This window comes from Phacochoerus africanus, chromosome 8, assembly GCF_016906955.1.
Source record: "Phacochoerus africanus isolate WHEZ1 chromosome 8, ROS_Pafr_v1, whole genome shotgun sequence".
NCBI classification, from domain to species: Eukaryota; Metazoa; Chordata; class Mammalia; order Artiodactyla; family Suidae; genus Phacochoerus; species Phacochoerus africanus.
This window is the reverse complement of record NC_062551.1, coordinates 72,522,629-72,540,828: the sequence shown is the minus strand read 5'-3', so window position 1 is coordinate 72,540,828 and position 18,200 is coordinate 72,522,629. Positions and strand designations below refer to the sequence as shown.

Genomic DNA, 18,200 nt, shown 5'->3' with positions numbered 1-18,200 from the left:
GCTATCCTTCAGTACATGAAGGAATAAATAAGATGTGGGATGTTCAGACAAAAAATGTTGTCAAAATGTGAAAGGACATGGAGGAAATGTGAATGCCTATTGTTAACTGAGAAGCGACCCTGAAAAGGCTACCTACTGTATGATTCCATTCAACTATATCACTTTCTGGAAAAAGCAGAGCTCTGGGGAAAACGAAAGGATTGGCTTTCTGTTAGGGGTTGGGGTTAGGGAAAGACAAATAGGTAAAGAGGATTCTTAAGGTTTTTAAGGATGACACAACTCTGTGTGATACTACCATTTTACATTCGCAAAAACCCATAGTGCTGACAACAGCAAGAGTGTCCTTTGTTGTAAACTATGGAATTCAGGTGATCATGATGTCTCTGTGTATGTTCATGAATTATAACAGACGAGAAAATTCAGCAGGGGATGCTGAACGCCAGAGAGGCTGCGCATGTGATGGAGGCAAGAGATTTAGATGGAAACTCTCTCTACTTTCTGCTCAACACTACTGTAAACCTAAAACTGCTCTAAGAAACAAAGTCTTTTATTTTATTTTATTTTATTTTATTTTATTTTATTTTATTTTGTTTTATTTTATTTTATTTTATCTTTAGGGCCTCACCTGAGGCATGTGGAAGTTCCCAGGATAGGGGTCAAATCAGAGCTTCAGCTGCTGGCCTACACCACAGCCACAGCAACTCCAGCTCTGAGCCATGTCTGTGACCTCCTCCACAGCTCACGGCAACGCCAGATCCCCGAGCCACTGAGCAAGGCCAGGGATTGGACCTGCATCCTCATGGATACTAGTTGAATTCGTTTCTGCTGAGCCACAATGGGAACTCTGAAATAAAGCCTTCTTTCAAAAATACAATTGTAATCCTTCCAGCTCTAAAATTTAATTATTCTAAATTTTTTAAAAAGAGAAAAATTCTTGTTCATTGACATTTTGACATTTTTATTTCAAAACATTATTTTTCTTCTGTATTAAAGGATGGTTGATTTACAATGTTGTGTCAATTTCTGCTACACAGCAAAGTGACCCAGGCATACACATATATACATTCTTTTTCTCGTATTATCTTCCATCATATTCTATCCCAAGAGACTGGGTATAGTTGTCTTGCTATATAGTGGGGTCTCATTGCTTATGCATTCTAAAAGAAAATAGTTTGCAGCTACTCATCCCACACTCCCAGTCCATGCCACTCTCTCCCCCCTTCCCCTTGGCATCCACAGGTCTGTTCTCTATGCCTGTGAGTCTTTTTCTGTTTTGTAGATAGGTTCATTTGTGCCATGTATTGGATTCCACACATTAACGATGTGACATAGCGTTTGTCCTTCTCTTTCTGACCTACTTCGCTTAGCATGAGGATCTCTAGTTGCATCCATGTTGCTGCAAATGTCATTAATTCTTCATTTTTATGGCTAAGTAGTATTCCATTGTATATATCTACCCCAGATTAATCCATTCACCTGTCGATGGACTATTAGGTTGTTTCCACATCTTGGCTATTGTGAATAGTGCTGAAAAGAATGTAGAGGTGTATGAACCTTTTTTGAATTATAGTTTTATCTGGGTATATGCCCAGGAGTGGAATTGTTGGGTCACTTGGTAGTTCTCTACTTACCTTTCTGAGGAATCCTCCATACTGTTTTCCCTAGTGGCTGTACCAATTTATATGCACACTAACAGTGTAAGAGGGTTACCTTTTCTCCACAGCCTCTCTAGCATTTGTTATTTGTAGGCATATTAATGATGGCCATTCTGACTGCTGTGAGGTGGTAACTCATTGCAGTTTTGATTTGCATTTCTCTAATAATTCGTGACATTGAGCATCTTTTCATGTGCTTACTGTCCACCTGTATGTCCTCTTTGGAAAAATGTCTACTTCGGTCTTGTGCCCATTTTTTGACTGTGTTTTATGTTTTTCTGTTGTTGAGTTATAAGAGCTGTTTGTATATTTTGGAGATTAAGCTCTTTTCAGTTACATCATTTGCAAAGATTATCTCCCATTCTGTGGGTTTTTTGTTGTGTTTATGGTTTCCTTTGCTGTACAAAAGTTCAGAGTTTAATTAGGTCCCAGTGGTTTGTATTTGTTTTTACTGTCATTATTCTAGGAGGTGGATAAAACAAGACTATTGCTGCAATTATGTATTTCTATATACTAACAATGAAAAATCAGAAAGAGCAATTAGGAAAACAAACCCATTTACCATCACATCAAAAAGAATAAAATACTTAAGAATAAGTCTACCTAAAGAGACAAAAGACCTGTAGTCTGAAACCTGTAAGACGATGACAGAAATCAAAGATGACACAAACAGATGAAAGGTATACCACACTCTTGGGTTGGAGGAATCAATATTCTCAAAATGACTGTATTACCCAAAGCAATCTACAGATTCAAGGGAATCCCTATCAAATTATCAATGACATTCTTTACAGAACTAAAATAAAGCATTTTTAAATTTGTATGGAAACAAAAAAGATTCTAAGTAGCCAAAGCAATGTTGAAAAAGAAAAATGGGACTGGAAGAATCGGGCTCCCTGACTTCATTTTATATTACAAAGCTGCAGTCATCAAAACAGTATGATACTGACACACAAAAACAGAAATGAAGATCGGTGGAACAGGATAGAAAGCCCAGAAATAAAACTCAGGCACCTATGGCCAACTAATCTAAGACAAAACAGGCAAGAACACACAGTGGAGGAAAGACAGTCCCTTCCATAGTTGGTGCTGGGAAAACTGGATAGCTACATGTAAAACAATGATATTGGAAAATTCCCCAACACCATACACAAAGATAAGCTCAAAATGGATTAAAGACCATTAAATGTAAGGCCAGATACTATAAAACTCCTGGCAGAAAACATAGGCAGACTGTTTATTTAAAATCAGTTTTAGAGTCTTATTTGTTTTGAGACTACAAACCAGGTTAAACATTTAAAAATATTCACATGCGTTCTTCAAAAGAACAAAATTGCCCTCGTAATTGTGAAAGAACATATATTATTTAATATTTAGATAAATCACATCAGCTATTTACTCAAATAGCATTTATTTAAGAGCAGATTTTTTTTTTTTCAAATTACTGAACTCTAAACAGTTCTGCTTACAAAACTGCTTTATATTCCCTGGTCTGAGCTAGCAGCAGGTGGCCTAGGAGCCCTGAGGCCCAGAGTGTCTATCAGTAGAGATGAATCCAATCTCTCCTCTGCCCTCCCTGCACTGGCTGCTAAAGCTGCTTAGGTAAATCATGATTCCTTGGTGGACACATGATAAGCTGTGTCCCATTTCTGGTCCTAGCTCTGCTCTCTTGCCTGCCCTGAGGAATAGAAGGTAAGTGTGAGGGATCAAAAATCCTAGGAGCATCGACTAGGAGGGAAATGAAAAGAAACAACACATTAATAATGTCTTGCCCAATGCCAGGTCTAGTGCCAAGCCTTCAAGTACATCATTTCACTGGATTCTACAAATAAGCCATGAGCTGGGTTTCTATCACTATTTTTTCTTTCTTTCTTTCTTTCTTTCTTTCTTTCTTTCTTTCTTTCTTTCTTTCTTTCTTTCTTTCTTTCTTTCTTTCTTTCTTTCTTCTTTCTTTTTTTTTTATACTTATTCTTCCCCCCCCCACCACTGTACAACAAGGGGATCAAGTTATCCTTACTCTATCACTATTTTCATTTCATAGGGACATTGAGCTCTTGCCTAAGACCCCACCCCGTTCTCATATATCCCCTCCCTCCCTGAGCCAACACCACTAGCCTCTGAAAGCTCAGCAGGGAGCCTTCCTGTGAATGCCCTTTGTTTAGGGTCAGTGTGATGGTCTTTTTTGCATGTGAACACTGCAGTTCTAAGGGATGCCCAGAATGATGGTAAAACATTAATTCTGTGTATCCCTTGGCAGGTGTTTCTGGAAGGGATTAGCAATTGAAATCAGTAGACCTAGAGAAGGGATCTGCCCTGAGCGAGGAGGGTGGGCATCGTCCAATCCTTTGGGGCCTGAATCAAACAAGGAGGGCACCTGCTCACCTTCTTTCTCTTTTTGCACATCCACATCAAGGCTTTTGGCTCTTTTTTTTTTTTTTTTTGTCTTTTTTTCCCATTCCTTGGGCCGCTCCTGCAGCATATGGAGGTTCCCAGGCTAGGAGTCTAATCAGAGCTGTAGCCACCAGCCTACACCAGAGCCACAGCAACACGGGATCCTTAACTCACTGAGCAAGGCCAGGGATCGAACCCGCAACCTCATGGTTCCTTGTCGGATTCGTTAACCACTGTGCCACGACGGGAACTCCAAGGCTTTTGGCTCTTGAGTCTTGAGACTTCACACTCTGTTTTTGTTTTGTTTTGTCTTTTTTCTGCCTTCTTCTAGGGCCGAGCAGCATATGGAGGTTCCCAGGCTAGGGGTCAAATCGGAGCTGTAGCCACTGTCCTACGCCAGAGCCATAGCAACTCGTGATCCAAGCCGCATCTGCAACCTACACCACAGCTCACGGTAACGCTGGATCCTTAAACCACTGAGCAAGGCCAGGGATTGAACCCGCAACCTCATGGTTCCTAGTCGGATATCGTTAACCACTGAGCCACGACGGGAACTCTGAGAGTTCACACTCTGAAATTACATCACTGGTTCCCTGATTCGCAGGTCTTTGGCAGACTTAGAGCTAAACCATCAGCTTTAAGCCTTGGTCTGACTTATGCCACCAGCTTTGCAGGTTCTCTAGCTGACAGACCACGGAGTGTGGAACTTCTCAACCTCTGTAACCATGCAAGTCAGTTCCCATCATAAATCTTCTCTAATATATTCCTAGATGTGCAGGTGACCCTGGAAGCACTGGTTTGAAATGCTCAAGTTCATTTACACAGAGAAATTTTTTAATAGTAAATACAGTTCTACAGGATCTTCAGTTGATGGAATCCAAGGAGGTGGACATGATGATACAACATGAAAGGCAGACGCTAAGTTATCTGGGGATTTTCAACTGGGCAGGGGGTGGGTAGCACCCAACCCACACTTTGTCCAGTGAACATCTTTATCCTGACGGTTACAGAGGAAAACTCTGACTAACAGGGTGTCTTACCACAGGCAAGGAGGTCGCATACACCCACAGGTGTTTTGTTATACGTCCTTATTATGTGATGTCAAAATGTGATTTACTAATCTTTCCTTATGGAGAGAGACAGGACGTGTTACGGAAATAATGTCAATCTCTCATGGGCATGGCCTACCCCTAAAAGGACATAACTTTTATATGTAGTATAGAAATACTCAAGAATCTGAAAAAGAATGGATGTGTGTCTACGTATAACTGGATCACTTTGTTGTGCAGCAGAAATTATCACAACATTGTAAATCAACTCTTCAACAAAACTTTAAAAAAAAGAACCCCCCCCCCCCACAGAACCATGTTAAATTCCTGTACTATTTTAGTATTTTTCTAAAGGGAATGTTGGTGTCTTTACAGGTCCAAACAAGATTAATTCAAAGGACAACTACCCATCCATGACGGGCCTGGGTTGGTGAGGATCAAAGGCTCTGCCTGATCTGCAGTGTGGACAACGCTTTCCAGAACCGGGGGCCTTGCCTTCTGCAGTCAAAACCTTTCCAAGAACGCTCAAGCCCAGGCAAGGAGGAGTATGGACCCACAAGAGAAGCATAAGGAATGCTCACATCCAGGGTCATGGCCTGAGTCAGCCGTGAGGGCCCAGGAGCTCTTTGCTCCAATGGCTCATTGGTCCCTGAGTATGTTCGCATGTTCTGTGCGCTAACTCAATGAACAGCCACAGAAATGTGTAAAGAGGTAAGACATGCCCCAGGCAGAGTAAAGGTCTTGCAAAAAAGGTAAAGTTTCAGATCACGGACAACACAGTGGTTTTGTTTGTTTGTTTTTCAAGTAGAGATTGCTGAGGGATAAACTGAGAACACAGGATAATATACCATGGAGGACACCAGTCAATTTATGCAGAGGGTTCCTTTATTTATAACCGTTTCTTTATAACCATCCACCCAGGGATCATTCCAACATGTGTGTCTCAAGAGGGAACTTCCCTTTAGAAATTTAGATTCGCCTATCTGACCCCACGAACACAGGTCCCTTTAAATCCCAGCACCTCCCCAAGTCAGCAGTGTCCCCTGCAATCCTGCACTTCCTCTGGGCTACGTTTCATTTTCTCATTCACCGCGACCTGATATTGGAAGCCATGGGTCTATTTCCCCCTCCTGATGGAACTAAGTCCTAGATTTCATTTTCCAAGGGCCTAGAGGCAAGTGTTGGATGGAGACAACCAACTAGGCATGGGGCTTTCAGCTGTACACAATGCGCTCTGCATGATGGACTGTGTCATCCCCACAGTGAGGACAGGGGCTGTAGCTAATCCAGATGGTCCTGGGTCGTCCTAAGGCTCTCAGACTCTCATAGAGCTCAGCCCGAACCTGGGCGAGTCTCCCTGGAAGAAGGGTACCCTGAGAGCTGAAACTCTCCCGAGGGGGAGGGTAGAGCTCTTGGCATAAACCGGGCAGTCCTGTGGTGCAGCCCAGCACCTTCTGCACGATGGCCATGGAGAGGAGGTTCCCCCTCACGCTGAAGGATGTGAGCGCTGAGCAGTGGCTCAGGGCAGGCAGGATGGCCTCCAGTTGGGAGTCCGTGATCCCACAGAGCTCTAGGTCCAGTTCCTGCAGGGTGGATGCAACTTTCTCCAGCAGACCTTGCAGGACGTCAGGACTGAAGTCGGTCAGGGTGACGCCACTCAGATCCAGGCCCTTTAGCTGACTGATGCTGGGGCACTGGGACAGGTGGGTCAAGTCTGATTCTGTAAGCAGGCAGTGAGATATTGCCAGGTTCTCCAAGGGGGCTTTCAGGCACCTGGGGGAAAAAAAAAAAAAAAACACAAGAATTAGCTCTGGGAAACAGAGGTGGAAGTTGACCTCAAGCTTGGGGCTCAAGGGATTTGCCTAAGGTCAATGTTATTCTGACCATTTGATAATAATACCCAGAATGCCCAGTCTCACTTTAGCTGGAGTTCTTTCTCCTTCACTATGTGGCTGGGTCATATTCAAAGAACACTCTAAGCTCTCCTTCCTCATCTGTCAAGGAGATTAAAACTTATTTCCCTTCCCTGTGAGGATGAATGGAATGTCTGGAACATTCTCAGGGGAGACTCTGACAACCTTGTCTCAAGTGTGGGCATCATGGACTTTTAATATTGAGAGAAAACATAAAAAATGCTTTCAACTCAGGCTTCCTTTAGGCAAGGCTTGGGCTCCAGGCACCTGTATCTCAGCCTAGCGAGGCTCATGGGTGACATGCCTAGAGAACCAGCCTGGGCAAGAGCCTACAACATCAACTGGGCTGGCCAGCTTGCAGGAGCTCACTTACATTTATGGATCACCTGCAAACCACCTCCCACTTTTGTGCATCCTTGTTGCTCTCTCTCCGTTACCAGATATCCAGAATCCTGCATTGCCCAGTATTAGGTACCCTATCTGCAGCACAAAACAACGTTTGGAAGATGATGATTTTGAGATAAACTCATTGCAGTCACAAAATTGGTGAGCAGAGAACTTCCCTTTAGATCAGCTCAGGTGCACTCAGGGTGCTATGGCCATAGACCACAACTTCCTCTCCAACGCTTCCTTCCCTTACCTGTTGTCCTAAATCATCTGAACACAGACATCTCCTGCTGGAGGTGAAATCCCATACCCACCCTCACTAGATCCTAATCCCTGGGTCTACAGCTTCCTAGTATTTTGTCCCTTTCTAGAGTTTCTACCCCAGTTCTCCCTCTCTTAAGATGTGTGTGGTGATGTGATATCACACTTTAGGATTGAGCAGCAAAGAGCCAGTGCATTTGACATTCTCTTGTTGTAGTCACTGTTCCTTGGCCAGTGGTGGCTTCTCACCTGAGCATCTGGTCCAGGCAGCCTTCAAGGAAGGAGGGAGATTCCATATAGAGATCCTGGAGGTGGTGCAGCCTGAGGAACTGAGAGGTGATTTGGACAACATGATGCTGCTCTTGCTCCTCACGCACAGACGCATGTATGTGGCAGAAAAGAAGTCTCTGCACATTGCTCATCTGACCCAGGAAAAGAGAAAATGTGGCCAGGGTGGACAGATGCCAGGGGCAATTCACTTGCACCTCCTGGATACAGTCCAGCTGGACCATACTCAGAACCTTTGCAATAGTTCCCAAAGGCATTGAAACGATATTCAGTTTCTTACAGCACAGGTGGATCAGACCTTTTCTCTGCTCTGCCCAGCTCATGAGGTAAGGGAGGAATCCATCCAGGGTCCTTTCATTTAGGCAAAGCTCTATGAACACCTGCAGGGGAGTCAAAGACTGCTCTGTCCTTGACCTGTCCTCAACCGTTGGTGCCATCATTGACCTTGAGTACATAGTGGCCCTGGATCCAGACCACATGCTCCAGAAATCCTGGCTAGTATTCCTCAGATCCAGCACCTGTAGTCTGCACCTCCTGTGGGGAAACAGCAGGTTGGTTGGTTAGGATGGTTTATGATCCACGCAGAAGGAAGCACAGTCTCAGAATCTAGGGAACAAACACTCAGACTTCGCACCTGTGCTTCCACTTTTTTACTCCCCTGGCATCATGTGCTACCTTGCCCTCTTCTTCCTCTCTGCCTCACCTTTCTCCAGCACCTTTTCCTCTTCTATTCTTCTTGGTTCTCCCCCTCTAGCACTTTTAAGCATCCCTGGGAGGAGGGTGGGATCTCTTTTTTTCAAGCTTCCCTGCACACTCCTGCACTTCTGGAAGGAATTTCCCAAAGTGAGCTCTGCTATGGCCAAGGCCCCTGAGCTTCCTCATTGGGATCGTCAGAAGCCTCTGGTTCATCCAGGCTTATGACACAGCTGTCTCTTCCCAGAACCTAGCAGGTTACTTATATCAGACTCACCTGGGGTGAACCTTCTGGGCAAGCAGGACATCCAGCCCATCCAGCATGGCTTGTAAGGTTCCCACATGAGACATCTGCATCAGGCCCCCCAGAGGCAGGCGGACAAAGGGCCAGGCTTGCACCATGGCCTTCAGGGTCTCCCTGTGATTCCCATAGAAGGCCTCCATGAACAGTGGGGGGAAGAGCTCCGTGGGCAGATACTCCAGAGCACAGATGGCCAAAGTCTCATCTCTCAGCAGGCTCTTTCCGGCCAGGTCTAGGAGTCTGGGAGGGTTCCAGACACTCATTCTGTCTCTGCTCAGAAAGGAAACTGCCAGGGAACAAAGCATGAGCACACTTTAGACTGTCTCCTTACCAACTCAGGGCCAAAGTCACGGCTCTGGCTGAGGTGGAGGACCTTTCCTTTTCCCCAGTTATAGGCTGGGCTCCGTGGTCACGATGCTGTAACTCCTTCCTTATCGGCTTCAGAATAAGCATTCCACAAGCACAGAGGAAGAGGAAAGGCAACCACTAGTCCATCCATTTCCACCCACTGCTTTGCTTAACTCATGTCCCAGTGGTAAGTGTGTACCATGAGCCTGACTGCTGTCCGTAATCTTTTTTGGGTGAAATCTTTCAGATCATCACTCAGAGCCCCCAAACTATGGGTAGGGGAGCATTCTGTGAAGCCACACAGCCTCCACCCTCAGTTCCCACAGTTAACCAGGCTGGTAAAGGTTAAGGGGATATCCATGAAATGAACGCCATTTGCATAAACTAATTATTTTAAGTGTCAAGAAATAAAATTCCAAACAATCGGGTGTTTTTCCATGAAAAAGAATATCTGCTTGGTTAAGACATTTAAAAATTATATGACCAAACCACAAAACAAAATATATGAGATAAGGCAAAATTATGCTTAGAGGCAAAATCAAAATATTAAATCAGCTAATCTGAAAAAAATTAATTAAAACTTCCCCCTTCCACCTCAAGCTGCATGCCACCATTCAAGACCAACTGACCATGCTCTTTGCTGAGGTGGGTGACTCACCAGCTTTGATGTGGTTGGCACGGTGCCCAGATCAGATCTCAGACCAGGTGGAGAATCCAGGAGGTCCCTCTGGAGTCTGAAGATTCTGCATCAGGTTGTTGGTCACTGAGGCTTTTATAGACCTTTCTAATCACATCTTCCTGATTTCCAATGGCTAACTTCCAATCATAAGTGACACCTGATTAGATTCCGGGAGGTCCATCGGGTTAGTCCTGATTGGATCACTGTCTCTCAAGATGAATTGATTAAGTCAGATATTCTTTTAGGAAAGGGAAGAATGGGGGAGGGGTGGGGGGAATCAAAGACTCATTTTTTTTTTTTTTTTGTCTTTGCCTTTTCTAGGGCCTCTCCTGTGGCATATGGAGGCTCCCAGGCTAGGGGTCGAATCGGAGCTGTAGCCAGCGGCCTACGCCAGAGCCACAGCAACGCGGGGATCTGAGCTGTGTCTGCCACCTACACCACAGCTCACTGGCAACGCTGGATCCTTAACCCGCTGAGCAAGGCCAGGGATCGAACCTGCAACCTCATGATTCCTAGTCAGATTCATTAACCGCTGCACCATGACTGGGAACTCCGAAGACTCATTCTTTGATTCACTTCACAAACATGGGTTGACTTTTGCTAATAGAGACAGTTATAGTCATGAATGTGAGACAGTGACGAGAGTATGCCTTTGTGATACTGAACAAGAAACAAAACACTTGAGACCATCATTGTTGGGGGTCTTTGGCCATATCAGAATTATCTAGATGTCCCAGAATGAAAACCGTTTCATGAAGACAGTGGCGTTGTTCCCAAAGGGAACAAAATATATGTCCCCGTATCAGCTTGTCCCTTAGGTGTTACGTTGGAAGTGTAAGAGATCGTGAGCCTATCCAGGCAGCAAGGGAAGTGCTTTTGGGGCTGTGGTTGGTTTTCCAGCCTTAAGCCCCGCCTTCTCTGAAGGTGGACAGGACAAAATCACCATGTAAACCTGGGGGCTTGGCAGTGTGCAGCTGGGCATTCATAAAGGGACCCCGTGTAAAACATAGCGCTTTTCCCCCCATGGGCTGGAGGGAGATTGAAAGATTACTCTCTGAGTCTTTCTCTGGAAATTAAATTAAAAGGGAGTGACTAAGAGGATACAGTGTCATTTTTTTTTTTGTCTTTTTTAGGGCCGCACCCGAGGCATAAGAAATACCCAGGCAAGGGGTCAGAGTTGCAGAACCGGCTAACGCCACAGCCATAGTGATGCCAGATCCAAGCTGTGTCTTCATCTTACATCACAACTCTCGGCAATGCTGGATCCCTAGCCCACTGAGCGAGGCCAGCCATCGGACCCCTTCTTGGATACTAGCTGGGTTTGCTACCACTGAACCATAGTGTCATCTCTGAGGGTGTTTCCTCCCAGAAAATTAGGGTCAGCACAGCAAACTGGCATAAAAAGACGAACTCTGGGGAGTTCCCGTCAGTGGCACAGTGGTGAACGAATCTGACTAGGAACCAATAAGTTTGCGGGTTCGATCCCTGGCCTTGCTCAGTGGGTTAAGGATCCGGTGTTGCCGTGAGCTGTGGTGTAGGTTGCAGATGTGGCTCGGATCCCGCGTTGCTGTGGCTGTGGTGTAGGCTGGCAGCTACAGCTCCGATTCGACCCCTAGCCTGGGAACCTCCATATGCTGTGAGAACAGCCCAAGAAATGGCAAAAAGACAAAAAAAAAAAAAAAAAAAAAAAGACAAACTCTGAGAATGTGATCAGAGCGAGAGGTGTGAGCCCTGGGAGATCAGGCATTTCCAAGACTGAGAGCCACTGAGGGTGGGCAGCGAGGGTTCTTTGGGAACTTGGATGCAGGGGAGAAATCAATATGCTCGGTCACAAGGAACTCTGTCCTCAAGGGCAGCTGCTAAGAAGAGATAGTTTCTTTTAGGTTTTCTCCCCACTGAGGACACTTCCCTGATGGAAAATAGCCCCACCCCTTTTCCAGGGGCCTTGAGAGATGAACCCTTATCCTGTTGGCACCTTTCCAGATATATTTTGATAATTACTGTTTCCTCAAACCTAGGTAGCTTCGACACGGATTCTGATCAAGTGCATGTCATCAGGCACAGAAATAAAATTCTGTTGTTCTCTTCATACAAAGCTCTATTTGCAAATACCAACACCTTTCCAGCACTGAATATGCATTTGATGCTTAAAGAATTTGCCGTGTTCCAGGATGACTCCCACCTTAGTCCTGCATCACACGGAGATTCCTTGGAAGTTTCAGGACACAAAGAAACAATACCCTCCCTCCACTCCCAGAGTTTTCTATGTCCTCCCATGAAATAGGGTGCCCAAATAACTGTTATTTAGCACCGGCCACCAAGCCCAGGATTCTTGGACAGGGGTTCTCCATCTTGGTATCTTTTCTGAATCCTCTCTCATTACATCTCTACCATGTGTGTAGAGGACTTTTACATAAAGTTGGGTTAAATCGGATTACAATAATTGACTTTTTTCTTTTTTTCCTTTTTTGTTGTTTTTTAGGGATGCCCTTGCAGCATATGGAACTTCCCGGGCTAGGGGTCGAATTGGAGCTGCCGTTGCTGGCCTATGCCACAGACATAGGAACGCTGGATCTGAGCCATGTCTGTGACCTACACCACAGCTCAGGGTAACACCAGATCTTTTAACCCACTAAACGTGGCGAGGGATTGAAACCGCGTCCTCATGGATACTAGTCGGGTTCTTAACCTGCTGAGCCGCAATGGGAACTCCATATACTAATAGACTTTTTAAAAAGCTGCAATGGACTGCTCTTAAGAACAACAGTAATCACAATCGTCTCTGTTTATCAAACAGTTGGTGAGCAATGGTGCCGGCGCTTTTTATTGCTAGTTCAGATAACCTTCAGAGAAAAGCTAGAGGTCACTGCTATTTTCCGCATTTTTAGCCTGGTGGACCTGAGTCCCTGCCCGGTCAAGGAATTTGTCACTTCCATGCAATGAATAATTGGTAGGTCCCCTTCGTTCAAGGCATCAGAAAGAACCTTGAGTTGTCAGACAATCCAAATATAGGAAAGGACTGAGAGAGATTCACCTGAATTTAGTGGAAAAGGAGAGATTGCAAAATCTAAACTGGGGATATTTCCATGGCATCCTAGCTTCTATAAGAACCAAAAATAAATAAATAAATAAATAAAAATAAAAGAAAGTACAAAAAAGAAACAATTATTTTATTTTTTACCAAAAATAAAGGGTTTTTTTTAAAATTTAAAAACAACTTTATTGAGGAAAAATTTACACCCAATAAAATGCGTCCATCTTAAGTATGTATTTTGATAGGTTTTGACAATGGTACATGCCCATGAAACTATCACCACAATTACGCTCTGGAACATTAAGAAACCATTGTTTTAGAGTGGCAAGTGGTACCTAATTCTTTGAAGGAAGCTCTAGGGATGATTTGGAAGGATACAAAGTTGGGCCTCTCTGGACATTTGGGAATTCAAGACCAAAGTGTGGGGGGGTTGGTGGCTGGAAAATTCCTAGGAGGAGATATCAGTTCTTGGGGGATTCTTGCTGCGCTAATGTAACCGGATTCCTACTGAAGTCAGCCCAGCGTGATCAGATACCAAGAGTGAGGACTGAAGGATGTTGATTGGATACCACGGGATATCAGGTATTCTAGGTGGGAATTCCTGTGAAGCTGACTAATCAGGTCTCCTGCTAAAACTGGACTTTATAAGAATGTGCACAGATGGGCAGAAGGTCCTGGTGCCTGACTAGAGTTTGGTCAGTATTTGTTCATTTTACTTTTTAGGGCCACACCCACGGCATATGGAGGTTCCCAGGCTAGGGGTCTCATCGGAGCTACAGCTGCCAGCCTACATCACAGCCACAGCAACGCCAGATCCAAGCCAAGTCTGTGACCTACACCACAGCTCACAGCAGCACTGGATCCTTAACCCACTGAGCAAGGCCTGGGATCGAACCTGCAACCTCATGGTTCCCAGTCGGATTCATTTCCACTGTGCCACGATGGGAACTCCTGGTCAGTATTTAAATGATGTCCCCTGAACTAATGAATAGAAGCCCAAGGCCTGTGTCTCTATAACTGGAATTTCATCGCCAACAGCCCTGGTTCTCACTGTGCACATTCCCTGAGGCCACCCTGGAACTCTTCCCACCCACGTTCTCAGGACAGAGTCCTGCAGACCTTGCACATGGGGAGCGGGCTCATGGGGAGGGCTGGGATGCTGCAAGCTTGTCCCCAGGGATGTCTCAGCTCCCCAGATACCCATCTTCCACTCCTACTGGCCTCACTGGCCCTCTGTGTGGTATTCTGATGCCACTTTCCTCTCCAGCAGCCCCTCATATCAAGCCTTGGCCCATGGAAGAGATGGGCAGCAGGAAGGAGGTGACCCAGAGTCCAGGACCCAGAAGGTTCCTTGATAACTGACCCAGACTCAGCCCAGCATCCTCTCTGCACCGATGTGGATGCTGGTCTGATGGGAGGCCCCAGAGAAGTGCTTTAGGTCCATCCTGACCTACGACATTCCTGTTCCAGCTCCATTTCCATAATCCAGTGAGTAGGCACCGTCCCGTAAGGGACTCAGTTAGACTTTCCTCAGTCTAACACTCTCAGTCTTCTCCTAAACTTTTGCTCTTGAAGCTCTTTCCTCAAATCCACTGCCTTTCCTCTCTCACCTGGCTTCCTCAAAGCCTCACCTTTTTTTCATCTGTCCTGATGATCTTACATCTCCAGCCACCAGAGGGCACTGTGAGCCTAGAATTAGCTGCTGTGCTGGGTCCCAGAAAGCAAGTCCCAGGGATGGCTTGGTATTGAACCTGAGGGAAGCCAGGGAGAGGAGGCTGGGAGGGTAGGGAGGGACTGCCCAGGCAGGGGCTTGCCTGGGGACCCCTGGAAGTTTGTTAGGAAGGTGGGGACATAACTTGATGGGTGTTTTCCTGTCCCCCTGGCTACTGTTGGACTGTGTTCTGGGGGAATTAACAAAGAATCAGGAACTCCAGCAAGAGACCCTTGGTTGCTCCTCGAGGCAGATACTGGCTTGCACTTGAGTGGTCCTGGGGCCAGCTTTGGGGACACTAGGAGAAAGAAGAGGCAGCACTTTGCTCTCAGAGTGAAGGTGAGGTATGAGGTTAAGACAGGGGTTGATGGACTTTCTAGAGCCTGGTCTTTACTTCCTGAGACTGGGAGGATGGGAAAGGAGCAGGTATGGAAATAGAAAGTATGGAGTCAGTTGGGCCATGTTAGATTTCAGGAGATTACATGGGTGTTTGGTGGGGGGGAGTACAAAACTAATGCTAGCAATATAATTCTGTTTCTATAAAATCACATGTATTCTTTTTTTTTTTTTTTTTTTTGGTCTTTTTGCTATTTCTTGGGCCGCTCCCGCGGCATATGGAGGTTCCCAGGCTAGGGGTCAAAGTGGAGCTGCAGCCACTGGCCTATGCCAGAGCCAGAGCAAGGTGGGATCCGAGCCGCATCTGCAACCTACACCACGGCTCACGGCAACGCTGGATTGTTAACCCACTGAGCAAGGCCAAGGATCGAATCCGCAACCTCTGTTAACCACTGCGCCACGACGGGAACTCCAAAATCACATGCATTGTTATTCAAAACCTATTTGCAAATGCCTCCCATGGACTTTATATTTTTTACCTGGAGGTGCAGAATTGGATACAAGAGGCCTGGCAATTTTAAAGCCAGACATACTGACCAAGGTCAGTCCGGAAAAGCAAAGTTTTTCTTCTGGTATCGTCAGAGCCATTGTGGGTCAGAAAAGAATGCCATGCAGGATTCTTTTCCCATATCAGAGCCTACAGGGTGGCAGCCCAAAAGCCAAATGTGCCCCCAGAGACATGTTTTAGAACAAAGTTTTGACAAATATCATTTGTGGCCAGAGGTTAAAATCAAGTTTTATATTACAGTTTACTCTCCAATATCCCTGAGGAAAAATATTAAAAGAAAAATGTAGCAACACCAAACTCACATCTTTAAAGGGCATCACTGGGCATGATTGGAGAAGTGGCTTCCCTGAGGCAGGGTCCCATGACCTCAAGGTCTCCTTGGTCCTTGCCTGCAATTCTTTGCTCTCTCGCTGCCTGACCCTGGGTTCTGTGAGGTTCATGCATCGAGTAAGAAGATGCCCAGATAATTTCACCTGAGTCTGAGACAGAAGGAAACCTTTCACCCCTTCCTTCAGGGGTCAAAGCGTAGGAAGATGGGATTCGGACCCCAGCTTCCATAGTCAAAGCGTCACATTTTGGCAGAGGAAGCAGCCGACAGGTTATTGGACTCTGCTTCACATCTGGGTTGTCCCCTGTGTCCTTGGCTGCGTATGCCTGTTGTCTTCGAGTGTCTAACAAGAGCCAAGGCCATTTTTGGAGGATTTCTTCTGCAGCAAGTTCTGGGCTCAGAGTTTGTATCCGGGTTAGAGATCATCAAGGTACCCGTTCAAAACAGAGGAAGAGATAGATACAGACAGGAACAGAAATGTCTTCAAGAAGAGTTATAACTGGTGGAACCAGAATCCCGTGGCACGTCCGTCAGCGCTCTTGACTGCGCCATGCTATCCCAGCACCTGGCACAGAGCTGCTCACTGTAACCTTTGCAATAAAATTCTGGAGTCACTGGCTTCTTTCTTGCTGGAAGACCTGAGAGAGGATCTGGTCCAGATATCTACTTCCTTGTTTTAACAGCAGTATCTATTATTCCAAATAAATTGCACCAGTGTAGGGAGGACAGGGCCAGATGGCAGAGGCGTAGGACATGGAGCGTAATTTCTCTAGTGAACACACCAAAGATACCTCTGCATGTGGAGCGGTTCTCATGGACCATCTACTGAACGCTGTCGGAAGATCTCTGATTTCCAAAAGGGCAAGACAGCTGAGTAGGACGAAAGAAAAAAGCAAACACAGAGAGAGAGAGAGAGAGGAAGGAATCAGGACAGGACGGCACCCCTGGGAGGGAGCTGTGAAAGGGGAAAGGTCACCATACACCAGGAAGGCCCCTCACTGGCAGAGAGACCAGCGGGGACAGAGGGGAGCTTCGAAGCCTTAGAGGAGGGGGGCGCTGCAGCTGCCTGTTTGCAGAGGGTAAACTGGAGAGAGTCCTGCTAAGTCAGTTGGTACCACTGCCCTGCACACCCCAGCCAGAGACACTGGAGCAGCAAGGTGGGCGGGACTGGACGCTGAGGCTTGGGCTTTGGAGGTCGGATCAGAGGAGAGGACTGGGGGTGGCCGTGAGGAGACAACGTGAGGGAGCTAGGGTGGGGTGCACCATAATCCAGAGGGACCAGGAGGAAGGCTGGGCCTGCCGGAGAGGCACAGGTGCCATTGCTGGGGGGCAAGGCTTGAGAGGGCAGGTGGGGCCATTGCAGGTGCTCCTTCCCCCTGAGCCGGCTCTCAGGACTCAGAGCAGTGCTTGCATGAGCTCTCTCGGTGGGTGCTGGCCACTGCGGTCATCATGCTACTTCAGAGGTGGGAAGAGACCTCTGCCTCCACTGAGGGTCTTCTCAGGAGCAGGTGACAGTCACTGCTCCTTCCTGCTTGGGAACGCACGAGGCCCATTGCTTCCACTGCCCCCAAGGGGCTGTGACTGCGATCAGAGCAGGTGTCAACCCCTTCCCGCCCCTTTCCAGCAGCTCCCTGCTGCTGCTCGCAAGAGAACCTCTCTGCTCCTACCAGAAAACGACTAGAACTTATCAATGAATTTGGTAAAGTGGCAGGACACAAAATTAGTACACAGAATTCTGTTGCGTACCTGGAGTTCCCGTTGTGGTTCCATGGAAACGAACCTGACTAGTATCCATGAGAATGCAGGTTCCAGCCCTGGCCTCGATCAGTGGGTTAGTGATCCAGCATTGTCCCCAAGCTGTGGTGTAGGTGGCAGACGAGGTTCGGATCCCGTGTTGCTGTGGCTGTGGCTTAGGCAGGCAGCTGCAGCTCTGATTTAACCCCTAGCCTGGGAACTTCCACATGCTGCGAGTGCAGCCCTACAAAGAAAAAAAAAAAAAAGAAAGAAAGAAAGATGAAAAAAAGGAAAGAAATCTGTTGCATTCTTATACACTAATAATGAAAGATTAGGAAGAGATATTAAGGAAATAATCTCATTTACTATCCTACCAAGGGAATAAAATACCCAGGAATAAACCTACCTAAAGAGGCAAAAGACCTCTATTCTGAAAACTGCAAGACACTGATGAAGAAAATCAAAGATGACAAAAGCAGATGGAAAGATATACCACGCTCTTGGCCTGGAAGAATCACCTTTCT

The 18,200-nt window shown here is 46.2% G+C and overlaps 1 protein-coding gene across 1 annotated transcript; it reads right to left on the bottom strand.

Moving 5' to 3' along the window:
- Nucleotides 1–6,309: 6,309 nt before the first annotated feature.
- LOC125133325 (PRAME family member 8-like) lies at nt 6,310–9,201 on the bottom strand. Its single transcript, XM_047791434.1, has 3 exons — nt 8,915–9,201; nt 7,906–8,478; nt 6,310–6,868 (listed from the first exon to the last, which is right to left on the bottom strand). Exons 1-3 carry the CDS (start codon nt 9,199–9,201, stop codon nt 6,310–6,312), a joined length of 1,419 nt encoding a protein of 472 aa, XP_047647390.1.
- Nucleotides 9,202–18,200: the final 8,999 nt, after the last annotated feature.